This window comes from Hippocampus guttulatus, chromosome 2 (genome assembly GCF_054856545.1).
Source record: "Hippocampus guttulatus isolate MCC_2025c chromosome 2, RoL_Hgut_1.0, whole genome shotgun sequence".
Lineage (NCBI taxonomy): Eukaryota > Metazoa > Chordata > Actinopteri > Syngnathiformes > Syngnathidae > Hippocampus > Hippocampus guttulatus.
In genome coordinates, this window is record NC_141262.1 from 6,519,671 (window position 1) to 6,542,222 (window position 22,552).

Below are 22,552 nucleotides of genomic sequence, written 5' to 3' on the forward strand. Positions count from 1 at the left end.
GTAAAATACTACGGCCATCAGAAACACATACAGGTATGTATACACAATACTTCAGTCCTGGCTATATATCATGGGCCACGAGTAAACCTGACACTGTTAACATGATTATACATGTGTGTTTGTGTGTGTACTATTTCTGTAAACATAAACATATCAATGGCTCCTGAGCACTTTTATTAATACAAAAGCATGTAATAGGAATTGAATGATTAAAATCATGTGATGAATCATGAAAAAACAAACAAACAACTTATTACTATATACAGTCATATCGTATTGACAAGGCTTGACGTCCTCTTTGCAACCCCAAGACGTTGTCACTGTGTAATCTACTATCAATTTGACCAAAGAATCCACCATACATCATCGTTAGGCCTTACCGACAGTTATTCGTACACCTTGTGACGAATGTTTTATTCATAAAGTCACCATGTCTACAACGAGTAAATTATAGAATAACTAAGACTGTTTCATAATGTTTTTTCATAGCGATGAGCTTTTAGATTTAATGCCCAACTTCAATACTTGCCTCAGAATCGTGCCTCCCTTCAAAACTCTTTCTTCCCATTTCTTAAATGTCATAAGTAAAGCACCTTTCGGTGTTTTTTTTTCGCCGCCATCTGAATCCGTCATCGGCGCGCTCAGACACCAGCGCGCTTTCTCAGCTCGCGGACTAAAATAGCAACCTGCATGCGCACATAAAACGCACATAAAAATCCAATCTATGAGAAAACATTGCAAAAAACAAAACAAAACTGGGTGCTGGAACGCAAAGCCGAACTGGGACTATGCAGAGGGCGACTGTCGTTTTAAATTGTAATATCACCAATCGACATTAGATGTCAGACATGTCTTAGTTGTGCTCATACTGCCTTACATTATGTGAGTTGGTATGATATATTTTGTATTCTTGGAATGGTATGCAGGACAAACATATTCCCTCAATAATGCCAACATTATAAGGGAGTTTATTTCTTTTTGTGAGGAAAAATTTACACAATGAGTTCTTGCACTTAATGTTGGTTTCTTGTTGAGCTGTATTCGTGCCGTCCTTGGATGGTCATTTTTATGCAAAAGATGACTAATCCAGCATTTCTCACAATCCGGCAGATCACACAGCTGTTCTGTGACATTTAATGTTGGCAAGAATGGCAGCTGCACTGAACAGCTAGCCAGCATTAATTACATGACACACGGGTGAAAAATATCCTGCAAACAGATAAAACGCAATAAAAGTGACATGAGATGTGTGGAGTTACCGACAGCACATTGTTTTCATCCATTTCCAAAAAGTAACGCTTTGCGCACACAGCTGGAGTGGCTCCTACCTGGAAGGTTGAACAATGTGTCAGTCTGGTGACATAGCATGGTACGTACAATATTGGAGAATACTTATGAGTACCGATACTGTACTGTATTGGTATTGTTGCATCTATAAGTGAAATTATGTGTTAAAAAAACAGAGAAAATCACCTTTGGTGAGTGCATCTGGAATGTATGACTATCACCAGTTTGTCAATCCCAAGATGAATCTCACCATTGCTTGTTTACTGTCGCAGTCAGTATATGGAAGTATCAATGTTTGAGTGGACTTCCCACGCTTGTCATTTTTCCATGTCGGCCTACATTTATTTATTAACGCGGTGCCTTTCTTTTGCTCTCGTAGGACTCAATGCTCTGCCCTTTGAAGCGGCCGCCAACAACGACCCCCTGCACTTCAACAGCTCCAGCGGCTCACTGGTGACTGAGTGTCCACCTTTAGAAAACACGTCCGAAAACAGCAAGAAGCGGAAGCGAGCCAGCCTGCCTGCAGGTATTGACACTGACTCAACCACGGCAGGTTTTTACATCAAATCTTGTGTGCTTGTTGAATTGCAAATGCAGCGTTGTCTTCCCCCCCGCATACTTCGCCAATGTTAAATCACCGGAATGGGAATTGTTACCTAATGCGATGATTTGTATCACTATGGCGGAAAAGAGCAGTTTAGTCTGCTCGTTGCTTGGTGTGTCCTCTGGCTCAGCTTGTCTATCCATCTCTGAGCGCTCTGTCAAGAGTGTGCCTGACTGACTGTCTGTTGCCATGCCAACTACGCCTGCCAATCAACACGGCGGCAACCGTTTTTGCTTTCCTCACACTAACACCAACTGACCTTGCATATGCTTGTTTGTGTGTCTACTCACATGGCGTTTGCGCCGCCATAATTATTTTGCATTTCAGATTAACCAAAGTTTGCCCCGCCTGCCCTCGCGTTAAAATGAGACTTTCTAATGACAAGTTAATGAACTGCTTTTGCGCATCCAAAAAAGTATCCTTGAGACTAGGAGGTGCCGATCCTTATTATTTCTCTGCTTTTCTTTCTCGTGGTAATTCCCTTTCCGTGGAATCCAAATAATTGGAAAATGTACCATAACAAAAAGACTCTAAGTGTCCTAATAGTTAATTTAAGTCAACAGCCGAGGTCAACAATGAAGCCACTTCTACATGAAATCACATTGACTCTTTAAACACCGGTGAAGATAAACAATTTCTATGTTTTTTGTAATGTCACCAAAGAAGAATAAATACAATGATAACCCTAGAAGAGGAAATAGAATTCATTACCGGCACATGGAAAAAGGTCTGGATGCTCAGTATAATCAATCCAACCCTGTTCAGAATCACTTATCCTCATTAGCAAAATTATATCTATCAATCTGAAACATTTTTTGTACAGTAATTAAACTCACAAAATAATTTTACCAAGTAGATGTAAATTGCATCCATCCATCCATTTTCAGTAGCATTTTCATCATTAGTATGGCAGGTAAGCTGGAGTTTGTTCCGGCCGATTTAAAGCGAGAGGCAGGCAACACTCTGGACTGGTTGGCAGGCAGGCTCAAGACACATTGAGAGAAGCAGCTATTCACGCTCACATTCACGCCTCTTATGGATCATTTTGAGTTTTGAATTAGTCTAACATGATTGTTTTTAGAATTTGGGAGGAATCCGGACTATCCAGAGAACATTTACACACAGAAGGCCTGAGCCGAGATTTAAACCCATAACCTCAGAACTGTGAGGTGGACGTGCCAACCATTGGTCCAACATGCTGCCAAACTGTTGATTTTCCTTAACAGGGGGTGGGGGGGGCTTGACCTTTTAACCTACTCTCTACTGTACTTGGCTATCCCTGCCCTTTAAATAACATGTTTAGTCTTAAAAAATTGGCTCAGCATAGAAATGACCTGAGAAGCTTTCCATGTCTCTCAGGCAGACGTAGGTCTGAGGGTCTTCAACATGTTTGTTTTTGCTGCGCTGAGTGTCTGTTAAAGGTCAAGAAGTTAAGGATGTTATAAAGCATTCCTACGAATGACGCATTCACTTTGCACCAAAAGTGTTCCACATTTGACACAATGTAACATATTCAAAGCATGACTTGTGTAGCTCGGCTGTCTCAATATGCTTTTCATAGTTTCAATGCATATGGAAATGTCAGTGTTGTTAAACAAGCAGCGACTTCTTCAGCACAACTGTTGTTTCTCTTCTGCTCTCACACATGCCAATCCAAACACTGTTGGCATAACCGCCCACATTTCTGTTACCCCTCAGCCTTTGTGAGGCAGCAAACGCCTGAATGTGTTTATCAATCTATCTTTGATGCACGGCGTCAGTCAAGGCAGCAGTATTTGTATAGTGCGCGCCAAGCGCAAAGGCAATTCACAGCGCTCAACAGCGATATGAAATATAAAGCATACATATGCTTATTTACACTAAAATACCTTAGATTAAGGATATAAAATATCAAATTGAATAAGAGGTTTAATTTGTCTGGAGAGAACTCAGAGACTCATACTAGAAGACTCAAAAAAAAAGGTAATTACAGTTGAAACATTTGTTTCAAATCCCTTCTGGTGTCCATCCATCACAAACCTGCTTTAACTGTACATCAGGTCATCACAGTGTTTTTTTTCTTCTTCTTTCCACAACAACAAGGCGCTCTCAAGAAACAACACTAAATCCCTGGTCCATACACTTGCTGTCACATTTTACTTTTCTCTTGTATTCCCCTCATTTTTCCTCCTTTGTTTCTATGGCATGTGCACACTCTGGGGAAACAATGAGGCACTCTAAAGCAGCCATGCCAACACGAAGCCCCGGTACACACACCGGCAGTCACATCAGATTTATTTATTTATTTTTATTAATGATTATTTCCTATGCTCTTCCACTGTTTCCTCCTTAATGTGCGCCTACTCATGGTCAACCACAAGGCGTTCTCAAGCGCCCACGCCAATGCACACACTCATGGTCAAAGCTCCAAAATCTTTGGTAAACTGAAATGATTTGAAACCATGTACAGTAATGCCTCGCTATTTCGTGGTTCGTTTATCGCGGCTTCAGTGCATCGCGGATTTAAAAAAAAAAATATATATATATATATATATATATATTTTTTTTTTTTTGGGGGGGGGGAGTACAGGACTGTATATGTTGCTCTATGTGACTCGCTGTTGTTTTGCAGCTTCTCGCGGGCCGTTTGCGGACTTAATTTTTTAAAAAAATTTTTAACCTGTATATGTTTATTGGTCGCTACGTCACGGATTTTCGTTTATTGCGGGTGGTTTTGGTCCTCATTAACCGCGATAAACGAGGCATTACTGTCATGCCATATCGCCAAAATTCAATATTGTCTGCAGGAGTTGTCAGTCTAGTCAATCTCACATGTCGAATATTATGAATATGTGGAATATAATGAACTTTGAAACACTAAGTTAAATGAGGATAACTTGGGCATGACTCCACCGACTGCCATTAACAATTATTTAGCTTGTTAAGGGATGGACACACCTCCATCCATCCAACCATTTTCAGGAGCACTTCACATTAGGGTTGCGGGTGAGTTGGATCCTATAACAACTTATTACTGGTAAGCAAGACATGAGGTACACCTCATACTGATTGTTAATGGCACAAAAACATGTAGCATACGCACATGATATTTACTTGGCTGTGATTTACCTCTGGTTTAGAGTTACAGCAGGTGTTTTTTTGAATGTGTTAATCTGTTGTCTGGTCAGATGCGGATCGTGGCATACATCAACCAACAAGTGTATTGTGATTGGCAGTGATGGGGTGCATTGCTTGCAGATATGAGGATCTGTAGGTGTCCCATTTCCCCTGTTCTTTTTTTCTGTTTTCACTGCCGTGACACATTTCTCAACTGTGGAAAAAAAACTTGGATTATATCACTTGAAGCATGCAGTGTAAATCCTGCCTAAGTGAGTTGGACAACTTTCCTCCTCCTCTTAAATAATGCACGTTGGCCAAATAGCTTTTAGGTATAATGCAATGAATCCCTCAGTAGTTTATACATCATCCTGTCACATCATGTTCAAGTCATGGCCTTCGTATAGTTACTTTTTACTGTCTGCCCTGGAATCTGATGAAGAGTGACATGTCGTTTCTTACGTAACGGTATTTGTCTCACGGGAGATGATATATTCCGAGTCTCCGAGGAGGTTTTATGCTAGTGTATTCCCCCCCTGTGGAGTATAAGGTCAGTCTTTTTTTTTTTAACATGTCATTTCTTCGATTTAACTCTATACAAGAATTTTAGGCGTAAGATAACCTATCACGTCTCGCATTTGACGATACTGCCTTCTCACAGGCTGCCTCGTGTGTCTGACACACACAAGCTGGGCGGTCTCAGCTGCTGATAGAGCTCATTAACATCCATGATGATTTCGTCTCCTTGAGGGACCCCTAATGGATAGATTTTTCTCATTACTCTTGATTTTGCGCTTCATAATCCGTGTTGCTTGTGTGTTTGTGTTTGCATGCGTGTACGCAAACATCCTTAACAGCGCACGCTTTTCGAAACAACATTGCTCAGCTGCAATTTCACTTCATTAAATTAGGGGTAAATTTAAGAGCGCAACAAAACAAACGACTTGTCTGATGCAGCCCTTGAGGAATTTGCCTCATTTCAGACGTAATGTTTCCCTGCTGATAGATTATTTACAGTGTTTCAGCGAGACAGCCAAGACAACACAAACACAGATGTCCTCACATCCTGCGAGTGGCAATGGTTTACGCCTTGACATCCAAAGTTGAACGCCTTGATTTAAGCTCATAAAATTTGCCGCACGTCACTAGACCTGATTTGAGCCAGCATCAAAGTATGACCGCTCCGCCCCCAGAAAAAAGAATGGTGGTGACAAAAGAAGTAAGCCAAAAAGACTCTTGTGGTACTGCATGGACGTTTCTTCAAAATTAAGCAGACTAAACACATTTTCATTTTTACTATATTAACTTTTAAATGTGATAGCCCACGCATAGCGAGGAAAAAAAAATCGGACTATTCTTATCGTGTGAGGTGGACTTGAGATGACCAACACAGCACCCCAAACACATGACGATATCTCGTGTCTGTCTGCCCTGTCCTATCAATTGATTGACGCATCCCTCGGTGACTTCTGTCTCTACAGTCTCTCACGGGCGAATAAGTTAAGAAGTAGGAATTCAAAAGTACAATAGAGGCACAAGATGGGGATGATTTTCCAAAAGTTACTTTAAAGTATCCTGTAGTTCTACTGTCAAGTCTTGCAGACACTTTAACACTTATGACAAAAAGGGTTTTGTTTAGTTTTTGTTGTTGTTTTTTTCTTTTATCACTGCAAACTCTACCTTCAAAAATTTGTAGCATGTTTAAAGAGTGATTTATTGTTTTTAATATATTTGCCGATTACCTTTTGCTTTTACATGTCTTCCAGTTAAAAATGCTCCAAGCGATTTTAGACATGGCACACACAATTAGCAAGCTGAAGCAAAGTGACAACTCAAAAGTTCTTGACCAGGTTATTTGGACATTTATGCACACAAATTCAATGTGTGTGTGCGTGTGTGTGTGTGTGTGGTTTGTGAAAGTGAAGCTTCTAGCTATTTTAAAAGTTCTATTTTAAAAGCCCCTTTTTTTTTTTGGTTTCTGAATTCATGCTCTTTCTGAATGTCCACAAAGCAAGGTTCACCTCGGGGGTTCGCGGGCACACGGCGAGGACCCTCCGCGTCTGATTTGATCATGCTTACTACGCAGCCAGAGATGCTCATTTTCCTTGCAGACCTGCTGAGCACTCACTGCAGGTGGTGAGCCAAGGCTGATTTCCAGACCCGCAGCAGACTGATAGATACAACTGAATACAAATCCGTCAATTTGCAAGTGTTCTTGTATATGTTCATGACCAAGTAATAGTTGCGCTGCTCAAGTCAGTGGAAGGAAAACGTAATTTAGTTATAATCATGCTGATTACAATCATGATCACGCGTAAACATAGCATGAAAATATTACATCTAAATATAGTAAGGGTGGGCAATATACATCGTTCTCAATATTATCGTCAGAGTTGATTTCACGATGTGCAATTTTACATTTTGGAAACGATTTATTGTCACTTCAGATGTATATGCAAAACGGCTACATTTATTTCTCTTACCGTCTGTGTTAAGGACTGTCCACAAATGACAAATCACCCATATAGCAAATAAAATATAGATACTTTTTCATTGTGACTAGACCTTTGCATGCTACACGTCAAACTTTCCAGATGTCTCTAACTGAGGTAAAACGGGATTAAATTGATCTGAATCTGAAATATTCACAAATTTCATTGGAAACACCCTATTCCTAAATATTGCCATAGAATATTGATAATCTTTTTAAACGCAAATGCAGATTAATAGTATTTTACCGTTATTGAGTTTTGGGGGGAAAATAAATAAATAAATCATATCGCCCACCCCTAAAACAGAGCGCAATATATATATATGTGTGTGTGTGCGTGTGTGTGTGTGTGTGTGTGTGAATGTGTATGCGTGCATGTGTGAGAATGTGTGTTTGCGTGTGCGCATATGTGTATGTGTCGTAAAGTGTGGAAGAAGGAATTGCGCAATGTCATAGGGATGTCGAGCCTTTTAGAGGAATGGAACACATACTAGAAATTACCCAGCAGAGACTGATGTTTAGAAATTAAAAATACATGTAAATCTAAATCCCTGATGTTGTATTTCACTACTATTTACTGGATTTCCTTTACGTGATAAAATAAATGCAGATTTTCACAAATAAGCAAATCTCGTCAAGTCATGCTGCAAACATAAGATGTCCGCAAATTTGTGCAAATGTTTGGTTGTATTTCCTTATCTTCTTGTTGCAACATATCGTGTACTTTCTTCCTGATCGTGAATTTTTTTGGGGGTTTTTTTGGGTGGTGATGTTAAAGCACACATCTTAAAGTCAAATTTCTTGACCTTCTAGCAGCATTTCATGAAATGTATTTTCATGACTATGACACCACTTGTCTTCTCATTTGTGCGCGGTTTGGGTCAAATGTCTTGGTTGTTCAACAGCAAGCAGTCACTGTCTTGAATTAAGAAGCTCAAATCCATCAAAGTATCACTGTACTGTTATGGAGCTTCTCATTTTTGTACATTTTGGGGCAAATGTCTACATTTTCCAGTAGCATATATCATGAGCAGTATTGATGAGAGAGAAATGTATTTTCATTGAGTGACATCAGATTTTTAACTGTGCTGCGATATAACTTATCACATATCGGGTCAAAATTATTCTCGGTTTCGCAAAATAAGACCACCACTCCCTGTCCCAAAACAGAACCAGTCTTTCAAGCCATATACCACAACGCTAGGCTCAGGAATGGAGAGAGCTGGCGTATTTCATGTTAGCCTGTCCACCTGTTGAGGTGAATTACGATGTTTGTCTGACTCCCGCTTTTTTTTTTTTGCACTGAATCAAACATAATCGACCATCACCATTGAATCCACAAATAACATGAATTATTATTATTAATATTTTCAACACGGACACCCACGTGATTATTGCTCTTTCCTGAACCCTCACGATAAAGACCCTTTAAAAAAAATAATAATAAAAACAATCGATCAATAAATGAATAGGCTGCCTTGCTGACAACTGACCCCGGGATGTCCGAAATGTTTGTATGCACATTCACAGCAACAGCAGACCAGACAACCAGTGATATACAGGCTCGGGGACCTTGAGACAACACTGGCTGCCGGGTTCAACAGTTCATATCCAGAAGAAAAACAAAGCATGAAAGGCTATCCAAAAGCTGCTTTTTTGCCTGGCGCAAAAGGCCACAATGAACTCAAGTCCACACTATGGGTTTGATAGATTGTACATATAAAATGGCACTTAGCACGCCGACTTCACAGTGCAGAGGTACCGGGTTCAATTCCAGCTCCGGCCTCCCTGTGTGGAGTTTGCATGTTCTCCCCGGGCCTGCGTGGGTTTTCTCCGGGTACTCCGGTTTCCTCCTACATTCTAAAGACATGCTTGTCAGGCTGATTGAACACTCCAAATTGTCCCTAGGTGTGAGTGTGGATGTGCATGGTTGTTCGTCTCTGTGTGCCCTGCGATTGGCTGGCAACCAATTCAGGGTGTCCCCCGCCTACTGCCCGAAGATGGCTGGGATAGGCTCCAGCACCCCCCCGCTACCCTAGTGAGGATGAAGTGGTTCGGAAGATGAATGAATGAATGAATGTTTTCTTTTGGCATCACTGTGAAAAAGTGGTTTGTACATTTGTCTCACAGTTCTGAGGTGCAGGGTTAGAATCTGGGTTCCTTGATACTTTGACTTCCTTCTACATTTCAAAAGTATGCAAACAAATTGGGGAAAAAAAGTGGACCGGTTTAACCAAATCGATAACAAGAATTGGTCGATGAGAAATTTTTACCCGAGGCATTGCACGCCATCCAGACCGACATTTCCACATGACCTTTTCACAGTCTATTCGTACCCTCACTTGACACTGCAGTCAGCAAGATCTTACCTGTTAGGGGCACATCTCGTTAGGTGGCATCACAGTGATTATGTTTGGTTCGTGTTTATATACTGGGCGCACTTCTTGTTGCACTTCTTGGTCCCCAATGAGTGGGATACTCATTGCGGACCAAGTTTGGCAACAATAGTGACTGGAAATTGGGATATAGGATGCCCGACAGGATTATTCAATGGCAAAGTCGTATAGGAAAATCAAATCTAAAATGATTTAATGGTGATAGTTCTCGATAGGACACCACATTGGCTCGGGCTGGCCCTGATTATTGGCCACGCGAGAAAAATGAATTACAGAAGCACAACTCACCCACCAGTGACACTGAAAGGAGACATTTGCAGATCATTACACTCCCACCTCTTTCTTCCTTTCTTCCTTTCTTTCTTTCTTTTTGTGCAGGTGATCCAAACAAAAGAGTTGTTGTCGGCGCTGATTGTTCATTGTTAGCACACTATTGTTGCAAGGTCAGAAATGCACCGAATGAAATGCCAGTTTAATAACATGATTTGCAACATCAACCAAGTGATATTTATAATGATAATATATAATTATGCAAATACAGTTGCACCCGGGAAACTGATTGTGACCCTCAACTCTGATATTATGAATCCACTTTTAAGTTTTGCATTCTGACTCCCTTTTAATCAAATATGCAGTATGCAAGAACCGGCCGCCGGCATCCTGAGTGCTGTCTTGATGGTGATGGAGGAGTGGAGGAGGGATTTAAAATGCATAGCAGACTGCATGTAGGGCTCTGCCTCTCGCCTCCTTATTCATTTGAGGATTCGTGTGTGCATATTTGTGTGTGCGCCATGACCCAAGAGTTAACTTGTCTGCACTTTTGCACTAACAGCGATTAAGAATGTACATTGACTGACTCGCCAGTGCGTGTAGTCAATCTCTTTTCACAACATTCAAATACTTGCTTTCCTTTGGATGTGTTGTCCCCCAACTGATAAATCCCCCCCCCCCAGTTGTGTTCGTCTGATTGTTGGTTAATCACATCATGAAGCAGTTGAGCGTAAATGGAGTGCACTAGTTATTTTGCAATCGATATTCGATGTCTGAAGAACATAACAGCGACATACACACCGGAGTTTTAAATCAACACCCACCAAATGTGGGTTAAAATTACTAGCCAGTCCGGCTGGTGGTGCTTGAGGCAATTGTTTTGGTATTTCTGCCTTATTTTTGTGAAGCCACTTGTACTGGTGTCTGGGAACATTTTTTTTTTTTGAATGTCAGTTCATTTTTATGAGTGTCAGGTTTCACAAGACATCCAAAAGAAACCCAACTTAACATACAGGGGAATAAACACTTTATTTGGCAACCCGAGCCAAGAACTACATAAAAAAACGATTATGAAGTTGTTCATTTTTGCAACAGTGAACTTTTATTTTGAACTTTGAAGTTGTGTTGCATTGAAAATGAACTTCCCCGAGCCACATGAATTGTAGAGCAGTGCAGAGCAATGTTGGGCAGTTACCGTATTTTCACGACCATTCGACGCACCGTATGGTTGGGCGCAGTCTCATTAATGGGTGCTATTTCTGTATTTTACACATAGACAAAACGCACTGTATTATTGGGCGCAATTTTAAAGTGGTAAAACATACGCCAGCTTAAACATACGGCATGCATGCGCGCACGCTAAAAACATGTTAGCTTGAAGCATACGGTAGCATGCCAAGACATACAGATACAAGCTAAAAACACGTTTTTAAAAAGGCAACGGAAAACTGAGTTCCGTTGTATTTTATTTAGCCATCGTACAATGTACTCACGTTTTTCGATCAATCATCACCCAGAAATTCATCAAAGTCCTCATCCTCTGTATCAGAATTGAACAATTGTGCAAGTACCGGTAATCCATCAAAAACGCCGTGTTCCCTCTCGTTGTCAGTCACTCTCATTGCCATGTGGCTCCACAGAAATGATGCCGGCTTTGCCAAAAACTCGAACAACAGTGCAAGCAGACACGTTCGTCCAAGCAGCCACAATCCATTCGCAAATTGTGGCGTAACTCGCCCGGCGCTGCCTCTCACTCTTTGTAAAGTTGTGTTTGCCATCGATCATTCATTGTTCCCATGCCGTTCGCAACTTTACTTTGAACGCCCGGTTGATGCCGATGTCCAGCGGTTGGAGTTCTTTAGTCAAGCCTCCGGGAATAACGGCAAGCTCAGAGTTCATTTGCTTGACTTGGTTTTTCACCGCTGCTGTGAGATGGGCACGCATGCCAAAATCATAACCGATGGCTTGAAGTTTGAACTGAGCTTCGTAGGCGTGTCTCTTTGTAGAATTTATTTTCGGGGGTTCTTAGAAACCAAAACCGAAGTTGTTTTGCAACAATGCACATAGCCACACTCTATACAGGTGTTGGTACCTGCTTGGGGCGTACCTTTAGCGTCCACATACACGCCGACCCTTCACTGATTGGCCGACTTCTTTGCCGCATGCCTGTCCACAGTCACTTCCGCCTTTTCTCTATATAAACAGCGTGTCGGCTGTCAGTCAGGTTTTGGAACTCAGCGCATAGACAAGACGCTCCGCAACATAAGGCGTCCTGTCCATTTTGGAGAAAATTTTAGACTTTTAATGGCGCCTTATAGTCGCGAAAATACGGTAATTTTGCAAGACTGTTGGGGGGCACCCGGGCTCTACTTTGCCCAGGTCTGGTCTAAAATGCAACCAGTGAGAGAAACGAACAGAGATGGTGCGAGGGATGGAGATAACAGCCGAGCTGAAGTTTAAAAGAAGAAAATAAATTGGCTTGTGGAAATTTTAATTGGCTGGAAATTTTAAAAGTCACCAGCCACAGAACAGAATTGGCTGGTGATCAGGAAAGTTAACTTAGAACATTGGGACACATACACATTCTTCTTCTTCTCAATTCATTTTTTACACCAAGCAGTACAGTTTGACATTTAATGGGGGTTTTTTCTCCATTTTCCACTGTATCGTAAGTGAAGGATCTGTGGTACCTTTTGGCACCCTTCTATTGGGTACACAACCCAAGTGATACCATACCTTAATGGGTATTACCTGTTGTTAACTCTGTTCACCCTCTGTGCGGCCTTTTACAGTATAGGGGTGTCTTAAAGCATGAGCAACCAAAGAAAACAAGCAGTTGTTAGGCTATTTTTTTTTTTGCATTGAGTTGCAAGGAAAAACTTGAGATGTGGTGGCCATGAGCAGCAGCCTGTACGTGGAAAAAAAATCTTCAAAACAGAGGCTATGAGTATTTTTATGCCTTTCCCACATGATGATTACTGTCAAAGTAAACATAAAACACAGAAAATTCCACATTGTGTTAAAACAACCACATATTTTTGCATTTAAGTCCACTAGTGTAATGCTAGTGCAAAATGGGACACACCATAGGCAGCCTAACAAATAACGGCTACGTGTCTGTGTTAGAACACTTTAAGATCAACTCAACTCAACTTTGTTTGCAGAGCACATGACAGCAACTGTCGCTGCATACAAAGTTCTGTAAATGGAAAAAAAAGAAAAGTCACACAACGGCAAACATGGACTGAGTCTCAATGCTGAGTCAGAAGCCTCCAAAATAAAAATGTGTTTTAAGATGAGTTTTAAAGATGGGCAGAGAGGGGCCTTGCTTAAAATTTAATGAGAGGTCATTCCAAACAGAGTGACCGGCAACGGAAAAGGCTCAATCCCCTCTGAGCCTCTGCTTAGTCCTCGATACCTGCAGTAGCATCTGGTACCCTGACCTGAGGCATTTGGCAGATGCTTCGGGGTGGAGGAGCTCAGAGGTAAACAATGCCTATTTGAACCCAAACGGTTCACCGACATGTCGACCGACAATGTAACAATACTAACAGGTATGTATTATTTGTCATTTGCGAAAACCCCGAAGATGACTGCAGTTTACTCAGTCGTCCAGTAGTTGAGAACCTCTTATTTATTCCACTTTCCCCCTTCAGCACTTGAGTAACTAAAAACCCCCGGCCACTTGTCGCTGCATTTTGTCATAGGAAACCTTTGTATTCAAATACTGTCAGCAACACGCAAAAGCATCCCGTTGTTATATCGAAGAGGCCAAACCAAAGCAACAAAAAAAATCAAGAGAGACAATGTAGTAAATGTTTGACTTTTATTTTCTTCTTCTTCCTTTGTCGCTTCTGTGTGCACTGCCGCGGTCAAAGATTTATTGCCACTTCACCCCATCTTGCAGCGCCTACAAACATGTGAGAGCTTAATAATGAATGGTGCCCGAAGGCACTGGGTGGACTCTCACTGAGGCTAATGGCGAAGCCTGCAGGCAGACCCCAGCTCTCCATGCTGTAACGTTAAAAAAGTGCATTTTGCCCCAAGTTGTTTGATTACAGCAGAACACGAGGATGTTGTTGTGCCTACATCCTATTATTACGGTACCTTGAGGCAAGCGCTGCTACAATGTTGAGGAGATGAGCAGAATAGAATAAAAAGTCCTTGAATATTTTTTCAAGTTTCCTCCTTCTGCCTTACAGACGCGACAAAGTAAACGGAATGGAAGTATAATCTTCCATTACGTTCTTCATCATTGCCGCTTCAAATTAACCTTATAAGGGCTTTTTACACGTCCAAATTTTCATCCCATCATCTTCAAACATTGAGAGTTGCAATGGAGAAAGTGCCAAAAGTCGAAGTTCACCTGTGACAAAAAAATATTGTGACAATATACAAAAACTACAAAGCCATAATCGTCCAAACGTTATCTGAAAGTCCTTTCCAGATCTTTCCGAAAGCCGTTCATTTGGCACAGGTTAATGTGATTGCTGTCCACTTCAGTTTTAAAAATTTAATTTAAAGCAACGCAAAACTATCTTCCTTTTTGGTGGGCGGGTTGAAAATATAAATGAGAGATTGCTCACTGATATTTTGTCCAAAGTTGGGTTTTCTCTGAGTACTCTGGCTTCTTCCTACAATCCAAAACCACACGTTAAGTTATTTGAATACTCCAAATCAGGAGTGCCCATCATGTAGATCATGAGCTACAGGTAGCCGGAAAGGGAGTCTTGGCAGTTGTCATGGCATTAACTCCATCACTGACGGCCTTCCCAGTTTTATACTATTGATAAAGCTGCCTGTCAATTACATGAAATGAAAAAGAAACCCACCTATCATTCATCGAAATTTGCTACTTGATTGACATGCAGGACAGCTCATCATACACCATACACTAATATAAATTGTTCGTAGAAAGAATGCTAAATACATTTTGAAATAAATAAATAGATGAAGTAGGTTGATCATTTGGACTTGGTCATTTTGTAAATCGCTCGCATGATGAAAAAGTGAGTGCACCCCTGCTCCAAATGATCTCTCGTTGTGAATCTGAATGTAGATTCTCTTGTGTCCCCCGCCATTGGCTGGCTGCGAAACCGAGATGTTTGTTCCCTTCCTCTTGCTCCAAATCTGCTGGATTAGGCTCCCGATCACCTGCCACCCTAATCAGAATAAGAGGCATAAAAAATGGGTACATTGATTATGTCAAATCTTACATTTTTATGGCCTTGCGGGTATTGGGAAATTGAAGTTTTACTCTAATTGATAATGACAATGACATGCAATCAATATTCGGTTACGGTCAAAATTATGGTTTCTCAAACAGTCAGGATAACCCGTTTACATGAATCACTCCCTTTTACATGGCGATTGGTATTTGCCAATTCAAACGGCGACGCACGGACAATATCATGACGCAAAACCAGTAGATGTCATTTTCGCTTCTTTCTTTCTACCGTCAACAAAAGACATTTTCTTCGTGTCACTCACCATAGTAATAAAGCATCGCTTTCCTCCTCCCTCCAAAAATGTGGTTCTGTGCTACGGCTGGTTTGAAGAAGAAAAAATGTCATGCATATTACCCTCAAAGTTTGACCAAAATCCAAATTTCATACTTTAATTAATTGATAGAGTCGTGTGTGTCCCAGTTGGGTTGTCTTCGTCTGAAGCCCATGACAACTAAATAGGGCACTAATTGTATTACTCTACGAAACTACTGACAGTGATTATTTTCATACAGCTTATGCCACTAAGTTCATACACCCAAACAAGGAAATGTTGTTCAACGTTTAATTGCAGATGGATTTTTATCTTTTGTTCACCGTATAATCATTTCAACGTCAAGAGGTGGCCTTTGATGGGTAGTTTGTCTACAGCACATCCCCGGGCATGTTTTAAAAGCTGGCATTTCGTCTCGTCGCAGGCACGTAGGAACAGAAACAACAAAATTAGAGCGACCCAGGCACAGTGGGTTCAATGACAGATGTAAAAAAAGAAAAAGATAAAAGCCAAGAAGTGGTCTCATCTAATGTCTGTATTTGTCAAACAGCATTAAGACACCAAGGGAAATGCTCGTTTCAAGGGTTGGCGTTTGATTTCTTTTCACAGCAGGCAAACAATGTTTTTCCTACCAAGCTTGAACAAAACATAACAACTACATCGACTTTTAAACTTGAGGCAATTTTAGAAAAGGCATTAAGCATTTTTTTTTTCACAATAGAATGTCTTAATTAAATGTTTGTGACATGCTATTGTCAAAATCATCCTATGGAAGGAATACATCCTCTGCCTCTCATTTTTGGACATCGTTGTTGTTTTCCGACGCAATGATTTATGAGAACTGCAACAATCTTTTCCCACCTAACCCTTTGACAAAGGTATGTGGTTTTAAGATTATTTCCCTGACAAAACTCAGCGTCTCCCCTGAATATACTTGCGAAATGTCTCTGCATTCCTGTTTCTTGTCAGTGTCTGTACTCAAAATCCCCAGTTTTTCTTTTTAACAACTTACCATTGATTCCTGTCTTTCCCTCTGTCAACTGTATCTCCTGATGGGCTTTAGCTGGACCACACTAGCTGCTTCTTTCTTCTTGCCTGATGCCCATGTCAGAAAATCTGTTATTCCCGCTTATGCCATCTTTGTCGTTCTGCAGCCATGCTTTAACACCCCCACATAGTAGTACAAACGTTCAAGATCCAAATCGTCTTTGAACCTTCTGTGTCTGGATTTGGATGCTGTTTATGCAAAATAGTGATCGGGAGTGGTTTATTCCAAATGTTGTATGCCATGTTAGAGTCGGTTACGGGCGTGCCGCATTCAAGCATCAACTCAAGGCCACCGCCTCATCCATTAAAGATTGTTCTGCAAGCAAAGCCCTGTCCAATTTGGCTCAAGCCGTGATGGGAAGAGGCTCACGGAAAGGGCCGTCAGCGCATGTGTACCTCATGGCTTTAGTCGACCGTGGCGCCATTAGGAACAGGATAACCTATTGAACACACTGCTATGACCTCAGCGCCGACAGATTTACGAGAGCCGCGATTCATTCAGTGACTGTAGAGGTCCGCGCCATATCTCACATGTGTTCAGTCAGATCTTGCATTAGAGAACATAAGCACTCATGCGATTTGGAATGACGTGACAGTGAATGTACCTGGATGTACTTACAACCATTAGAGCTCAGATACACAACTTCATGTCCTTCACATCCTATCTATTTTTTTTGTGCGTGTCCGAAATAAAAGACTGTACTGTGATTCTTGAACCGGCCTAAGAATCCCTTTGTCTTCCGTTTGCTCATGATTCAACAAAAATGACAAAGAACTACCGTATTTTCTGCACCATAAGACCTTCAATGAATGGCCTATTTTTAAATTGGTTTCATATATAGGGTGCACCGCATTATAAGGCACATAGAATAGAAGCTACAGTAGAAGCTGCGGTTGTGAATTGAATTGAATTGAATTGCTTTTATTGTCATTACACGTTCGTTGTGTTATGCATTCCCGAGATGCAGCTAGGCTGAAGGGAATACAATACAATACTGTTTTTTTATATAGCGGTTTCACAACCACTGCAGCTCTAACAAAGCACTTTCCAGAACATGTTGAATACTGTCTAAGAAATTATATTTATCCATATACGAAGCATATCGGATGAAAAGGCAAATTGTTGGCTTTTAGGTGCCCCTAAAAGCGGAAGATATGGTCATTGAAATTACTCTGAGAATATCCTTGATATAAAAAATAAATAAATAAACCAACAACAACAAAACACCAAAAAGTGTAAAATTGTAAGAGTTTTTCTATTATATTTTAAGCCTTGATATAAAGTGCTTGAAATTGTTAGTCATAGCGTGTCAAAAATCGTTATTTTAAGAAGTATAGATAAAACGAGATGAAACCACAAGTTTTTGTTGTTCTCTTAAGTGTGTGTATACCATTTTTTAATGTTAGCAAGTGAGAGTAATTTCTTTGTTTTACATTTTGAATAGGACTACAGTTTGAGAATCACTCTTTTTGTGACATGAATAGTTAATCAGGCCTTTGTTGACTTTCAGCAAAATCGCGAGGATACTCAAATGTGGGACGATCAAGGCGCTGGTACCCTGCTTTACTCTAGTTTGCACATCGTCATATACAATATAATGTTGTCGGACTGTGTTTTTTATAGTTTTATTTTAGCGCCAAAGATCTCAGCAGTTGCCCAAAAAAATGTTGCTGCTTCTTTAGTTTTTATGAATTTGTGACCAGTTGTCCTACAACTTCCCCACTCAGAACAGAAACTGCACTCAAATTGTGTGTCGGAAAGCACTAGAAATATTCATAAGCTGTCCCGTGGGATACATTTTGGTGATATATTAAAACTAGGGGTGGCTTGTTTCAACATAAACATGAACAAATACTGTAAGTCCCTTGCGGGCCAAACAGTACTTGTTTTAAAATGCAATGCAATGATCCAACAAATGTTTACTATTACATATGCTGATCATGTAAACTCCTTAATGCCTTGGTGTGGGTGAACTGAGTTAAAAATAGTTACCACCCGTGTGTCTGTGCTTTAGGCATGGTATTACTTGGGTTGTATACTCAATAATAGCAGGGTGAAAAAAAAACCCAGTACGGATCCTTCACTTCATTTGAGGTACTGTTCACAACATTTGACACTGGAAAATTGAAAACACAATGTGAAACTCTAGTGCTTAGTGTCAACTACTTTGGGACATTTGATTGCATTTTCTTGCTCATCTTGTTGGACTTTTTAAAATGGTTCATCCGACGTTTAATTCAGGTCTGAACATGCTGTGTGATGTAGTAGTAGTAGTTGTAGTAGGCATGCTAAAGTCTGTCGTGCCATTTCAGGATGAGCATTAAAAATCCATATTACGCACAGGTGACGCGTTTCTTTAGTCAGGCAAATAAGTCAGTCATACCTGAAGTCTTTTCATGTCACAACATTGCTCTGCAGCAGCCTTTCGTGTGACAGTCGAAAGTGGGCGCTCCAGATAAAGATGGCTGGTAAGTTCACTGAGCTGTTGACATTTCCTCACAGCAACTGCTCCACTTCTAATTGGTTTGTGAAGATAAGATGCCCGTATTGTAATTGGCAGCTGCTGATAAGATGCTGTCAGTGGCGTGGCGAGGTGACGACAGCTCGGGCGTCATTGGGCCGCCGGGGCTAAATCCATGGACTCAACCTTGTTCGACATTGACATTGTGGCAAGATTTTGGCACACCAATCTTTCCACACTAAAACCAAATCCTTTTTTGTTTTGGGGGCAGGGGATGGGCAGCAGAAGAGAATAGAATAATAGAGCATCACTGTCACAGGTGCAAATCAAAATCAGTCAGGTCGTTAAAACAAATATGATCGCATTTTATCATATTTGAAATTCAAGGGCAGACTGTTTTTTTTTCTTACTGTATAATACAGACCAATGTACAGCATAGACCAGTGGGGTTCTTAACCTCGTTAGATGTACCAAACCCAACCAGTTCATATGCACATTCACTGAAATATATATATATATTTCATATTTTCAAGACATTAAAAATGCATTTATTAAAAACAGAATTTTTTAATTGTGCACAAAATGAACGAGCCAGTGATGGCCAAGCGGGCATGTCATAACAAACTAACTAATTTCCCGCAGCACTGATTGGACAAGCAATGTAATGTGATCATCTGCAGCCATTGATGGCCAGGCGGGCGTGTCATAACTAATTGACATGTTGAGTCGGCTGTGTCTTAACCTCCATGGCAGAGGCTCTGTCGAACCCCTGAGGCTGAGTCACCAAACCCATAGGGTTCGATCGAACCCAGGTATCGATCTTTCATATAATTTATACAGTCAAACTCCGTTCAAACATTTTTCGCCGAAGGAAATAATGGGTCAAACCGTCAAACCTTTATTTAACAGTTTTAACTGTTAAACAATTGTAAAAGAATAAGTCAACCACTGTTCAGTTTAAGACAATAAAACAGACTTGACCTTCACGACGCAGATTTAATGCAGACGTGGCTTGCACATTCACACATCTAGCTGTACAAATTATTCCAACATTTTTTATGCTGCTTGTAATCATCGGGAGGATTGTGGGTGAGTGGGGAAAGTAGCCCGGCACAGAACTGTTAGGCAATTCAAATAACTAGTTCACCCTATTGCTGAAATGAAACATCCATCCATCCAGTTAGCACCCCTTGTCTGCGTCAAGAGAGACTTCATCCAGCTCTTCCGGGGAGCTCCTGAGGCGTTCCTTGGCCAATGGAGGCGTAGTCTCTCCTGCATGTCTTGTGTCGTCCTTGGGGCCTGCTCCCAGTGGGATGTCCCCGAACTTCTCATCAGGGAGTGGTCTTGGAGGCATCCTAACCAGATGCCTGTGCCGATACCTCATCTCCATGTAAAGGAGCTCTAGGCTCAGCCCTTACCAGATGACCAACCTTCTCACCCTATTTTTGAAGGAGGAAACTGAAATGAACTGCTTCGATCTGTGATCTTGTTCTTTCAGTCACACCCCAGAACAGAGATAAAACATGTTGAGGAAGACTCGAAATTATTTATGAGTGTGAATATGCATATGAATGATTGTTTGTCTAAATGCACCCTGCAAGTGATTGGCTGTGGACCAGTTCCCCGCCTGCTGCCTGAAGACAGCTGGGATAGCCTTCAGCATGCCTGCGACCTTAGTGAGGATAAGTGGATCAGATAATGGATTGATGTTGATCACGGAAAAATTTAATATGACGTCTTTCTCTTCGGGTATTCGCTTTAAAGTAATGGTACTCATTAAGTTTTGAAATTAATTAAGGCTGTCCACTTCCATAGTGTTTAAGTGACTGAGCCGTGATGTAATGTGTTGTTCCTGCCGCAGACTAATTCATTAACACTTTGCCATTAGACGTTTCCAGCTGCGACCATCAAAGACTCGATATGGTATTACCTAGCCGCTATGACAGCTATGCAAACAAGACAGAAAATCCGTCTCTTTTTTTTTCCCCATGTTCATATTGGGGAGAGCACAAGAGATAAAATACAGCTATTCCTCTCTCAGAATGTCAAGCTATCCTTAAGGCATTGATCGACGCGTTGAATTGGTGTGACTTGCATAGAGTGGTAGGTTGAGCTGTTGTCAGAGTTTTTTTACCCGGACAAAGTTAAACAAATGACTCGACACACAGGGAAGGTTGTCTTTCTTATCGACGGATGCGGATCTCGAAGAGCGAACGACGGTAGTTGCTCCGTGATCACATTTAGAGATCCTTGTGCTCCTGTCAGACTTTTATTGTTTACATATGCAAAATACTGTAGAAGAAATACACGGCCGTCGATATTTGCATACCACGCCCCTAGTTCGGCCCCTCGGTAGTGATTTGATTACCTTGGTTTAAGCTTTAAACCACATACAGGTATACGTTGACACCTTCCAATCTGGTCTTACAACGAATCAACAAGTTGTCGACTTCGCAGATGACAAATGTCCGCCTGGGCACGACACCCGTTCCCAAACCGTCTTTTGATGTTCTACAACCCTTGTTCCTAAATTGTTTATTCCCACTTCGTGACCGAGTTTAGCCTCCCTTCTTCCATCTGTTCGCCCCCTTGCTTTAGCATGATTACTGTGGACTTCAAAGAGCCCTCCGCCCAAACGGCCGACACCTTCGCGCACAGGCATTTGGGGGGCGCTAAATACGCACCCAAACGTCTAGACGTGCCCAAATTAAATGAAACTTTAAACATGATACCATTTTGCTCGTAGATTTCTCGATCAGCTGTATAGTGACATCTTGTTAAACAACGATTCCTATAAGAGTGAAGATGGACACAAGATGCCAAAGTTCCTGAAAATAGTGACAATAGCTGGAAGCTTCAAGCATTCTCTTTATTTCGTTTTTCATTGTTCAGACTTTTCTTGCTCTTGTCATAACCATGGATTTTAAAGCAATAATATGCATGTTTTCTCCTTCATATCCTCTTGCGGGGAGGGACAATGAAGGACATTATTACTGACAGCAGCCAGGAAGAAATTAATCAGACGCTTAGAATACTTCATACTTGGCCCCTCCGGAGAGAGGGAGCGGCAGGGTTTTTTTTTTTTTTTTTTTTTTTTTTTTGCCTGTAGATGACATTTTATTCCAGACTTTTTCAGACAGTGTTATGAACAAAGACACTTCTTTTAAAATGAAACCAGCGTCGGTTGGAATGTATAAAATACTTGTCGGACCATGACAAGTAGGCATTTCGTGTCACGACCTTTTCACACTGACTAGCAACCAGGTCTGAGCCAAGGTATAACATGGTTTTAAAAAGTAACGGTTTCAAAACCTCTAAAACCTTCCACCAGCTCCACTTCCAATTGTTTGTTTGATGAGTTTTGAGTCCCACAACCTTTGGGCTCTTTTGAGAAATGTTC

At 41.1% G+C, this 22,552-nt stretch overlaps 1 protein-coding gene across 5 annotated transcripts in view; it reads left to right on the forward strand.

The window, feature by feature from the left end:
* The window catches only part of enox2 (ecto-NOX disulfide-thiol exchanger 2), a 197,542-nt gene that overhangs the window by 89,245 nt on the left and 85,745 nt on the right, over positions 1 to 22,552 (forward strand). For all 5 annotated transcript variants that reach the window (XM_086133080.1, XM_086133055.1, XM_086133045.1 and 2 more), the window contains one exon: positions 1,667 to 1,813. Coding sequence is in view for 4 of the 5 variants with exons in the window: in XM_086133055.1 (XP_085989181.1) it covers positions 1,667 to 1,813 (147 nt within the window). In the remaining variant the exon portion in view is untranslated. The remainder of the gene's footprint in view (positions 1 to 1,666; positions 1,814 to 22,552) is intronic.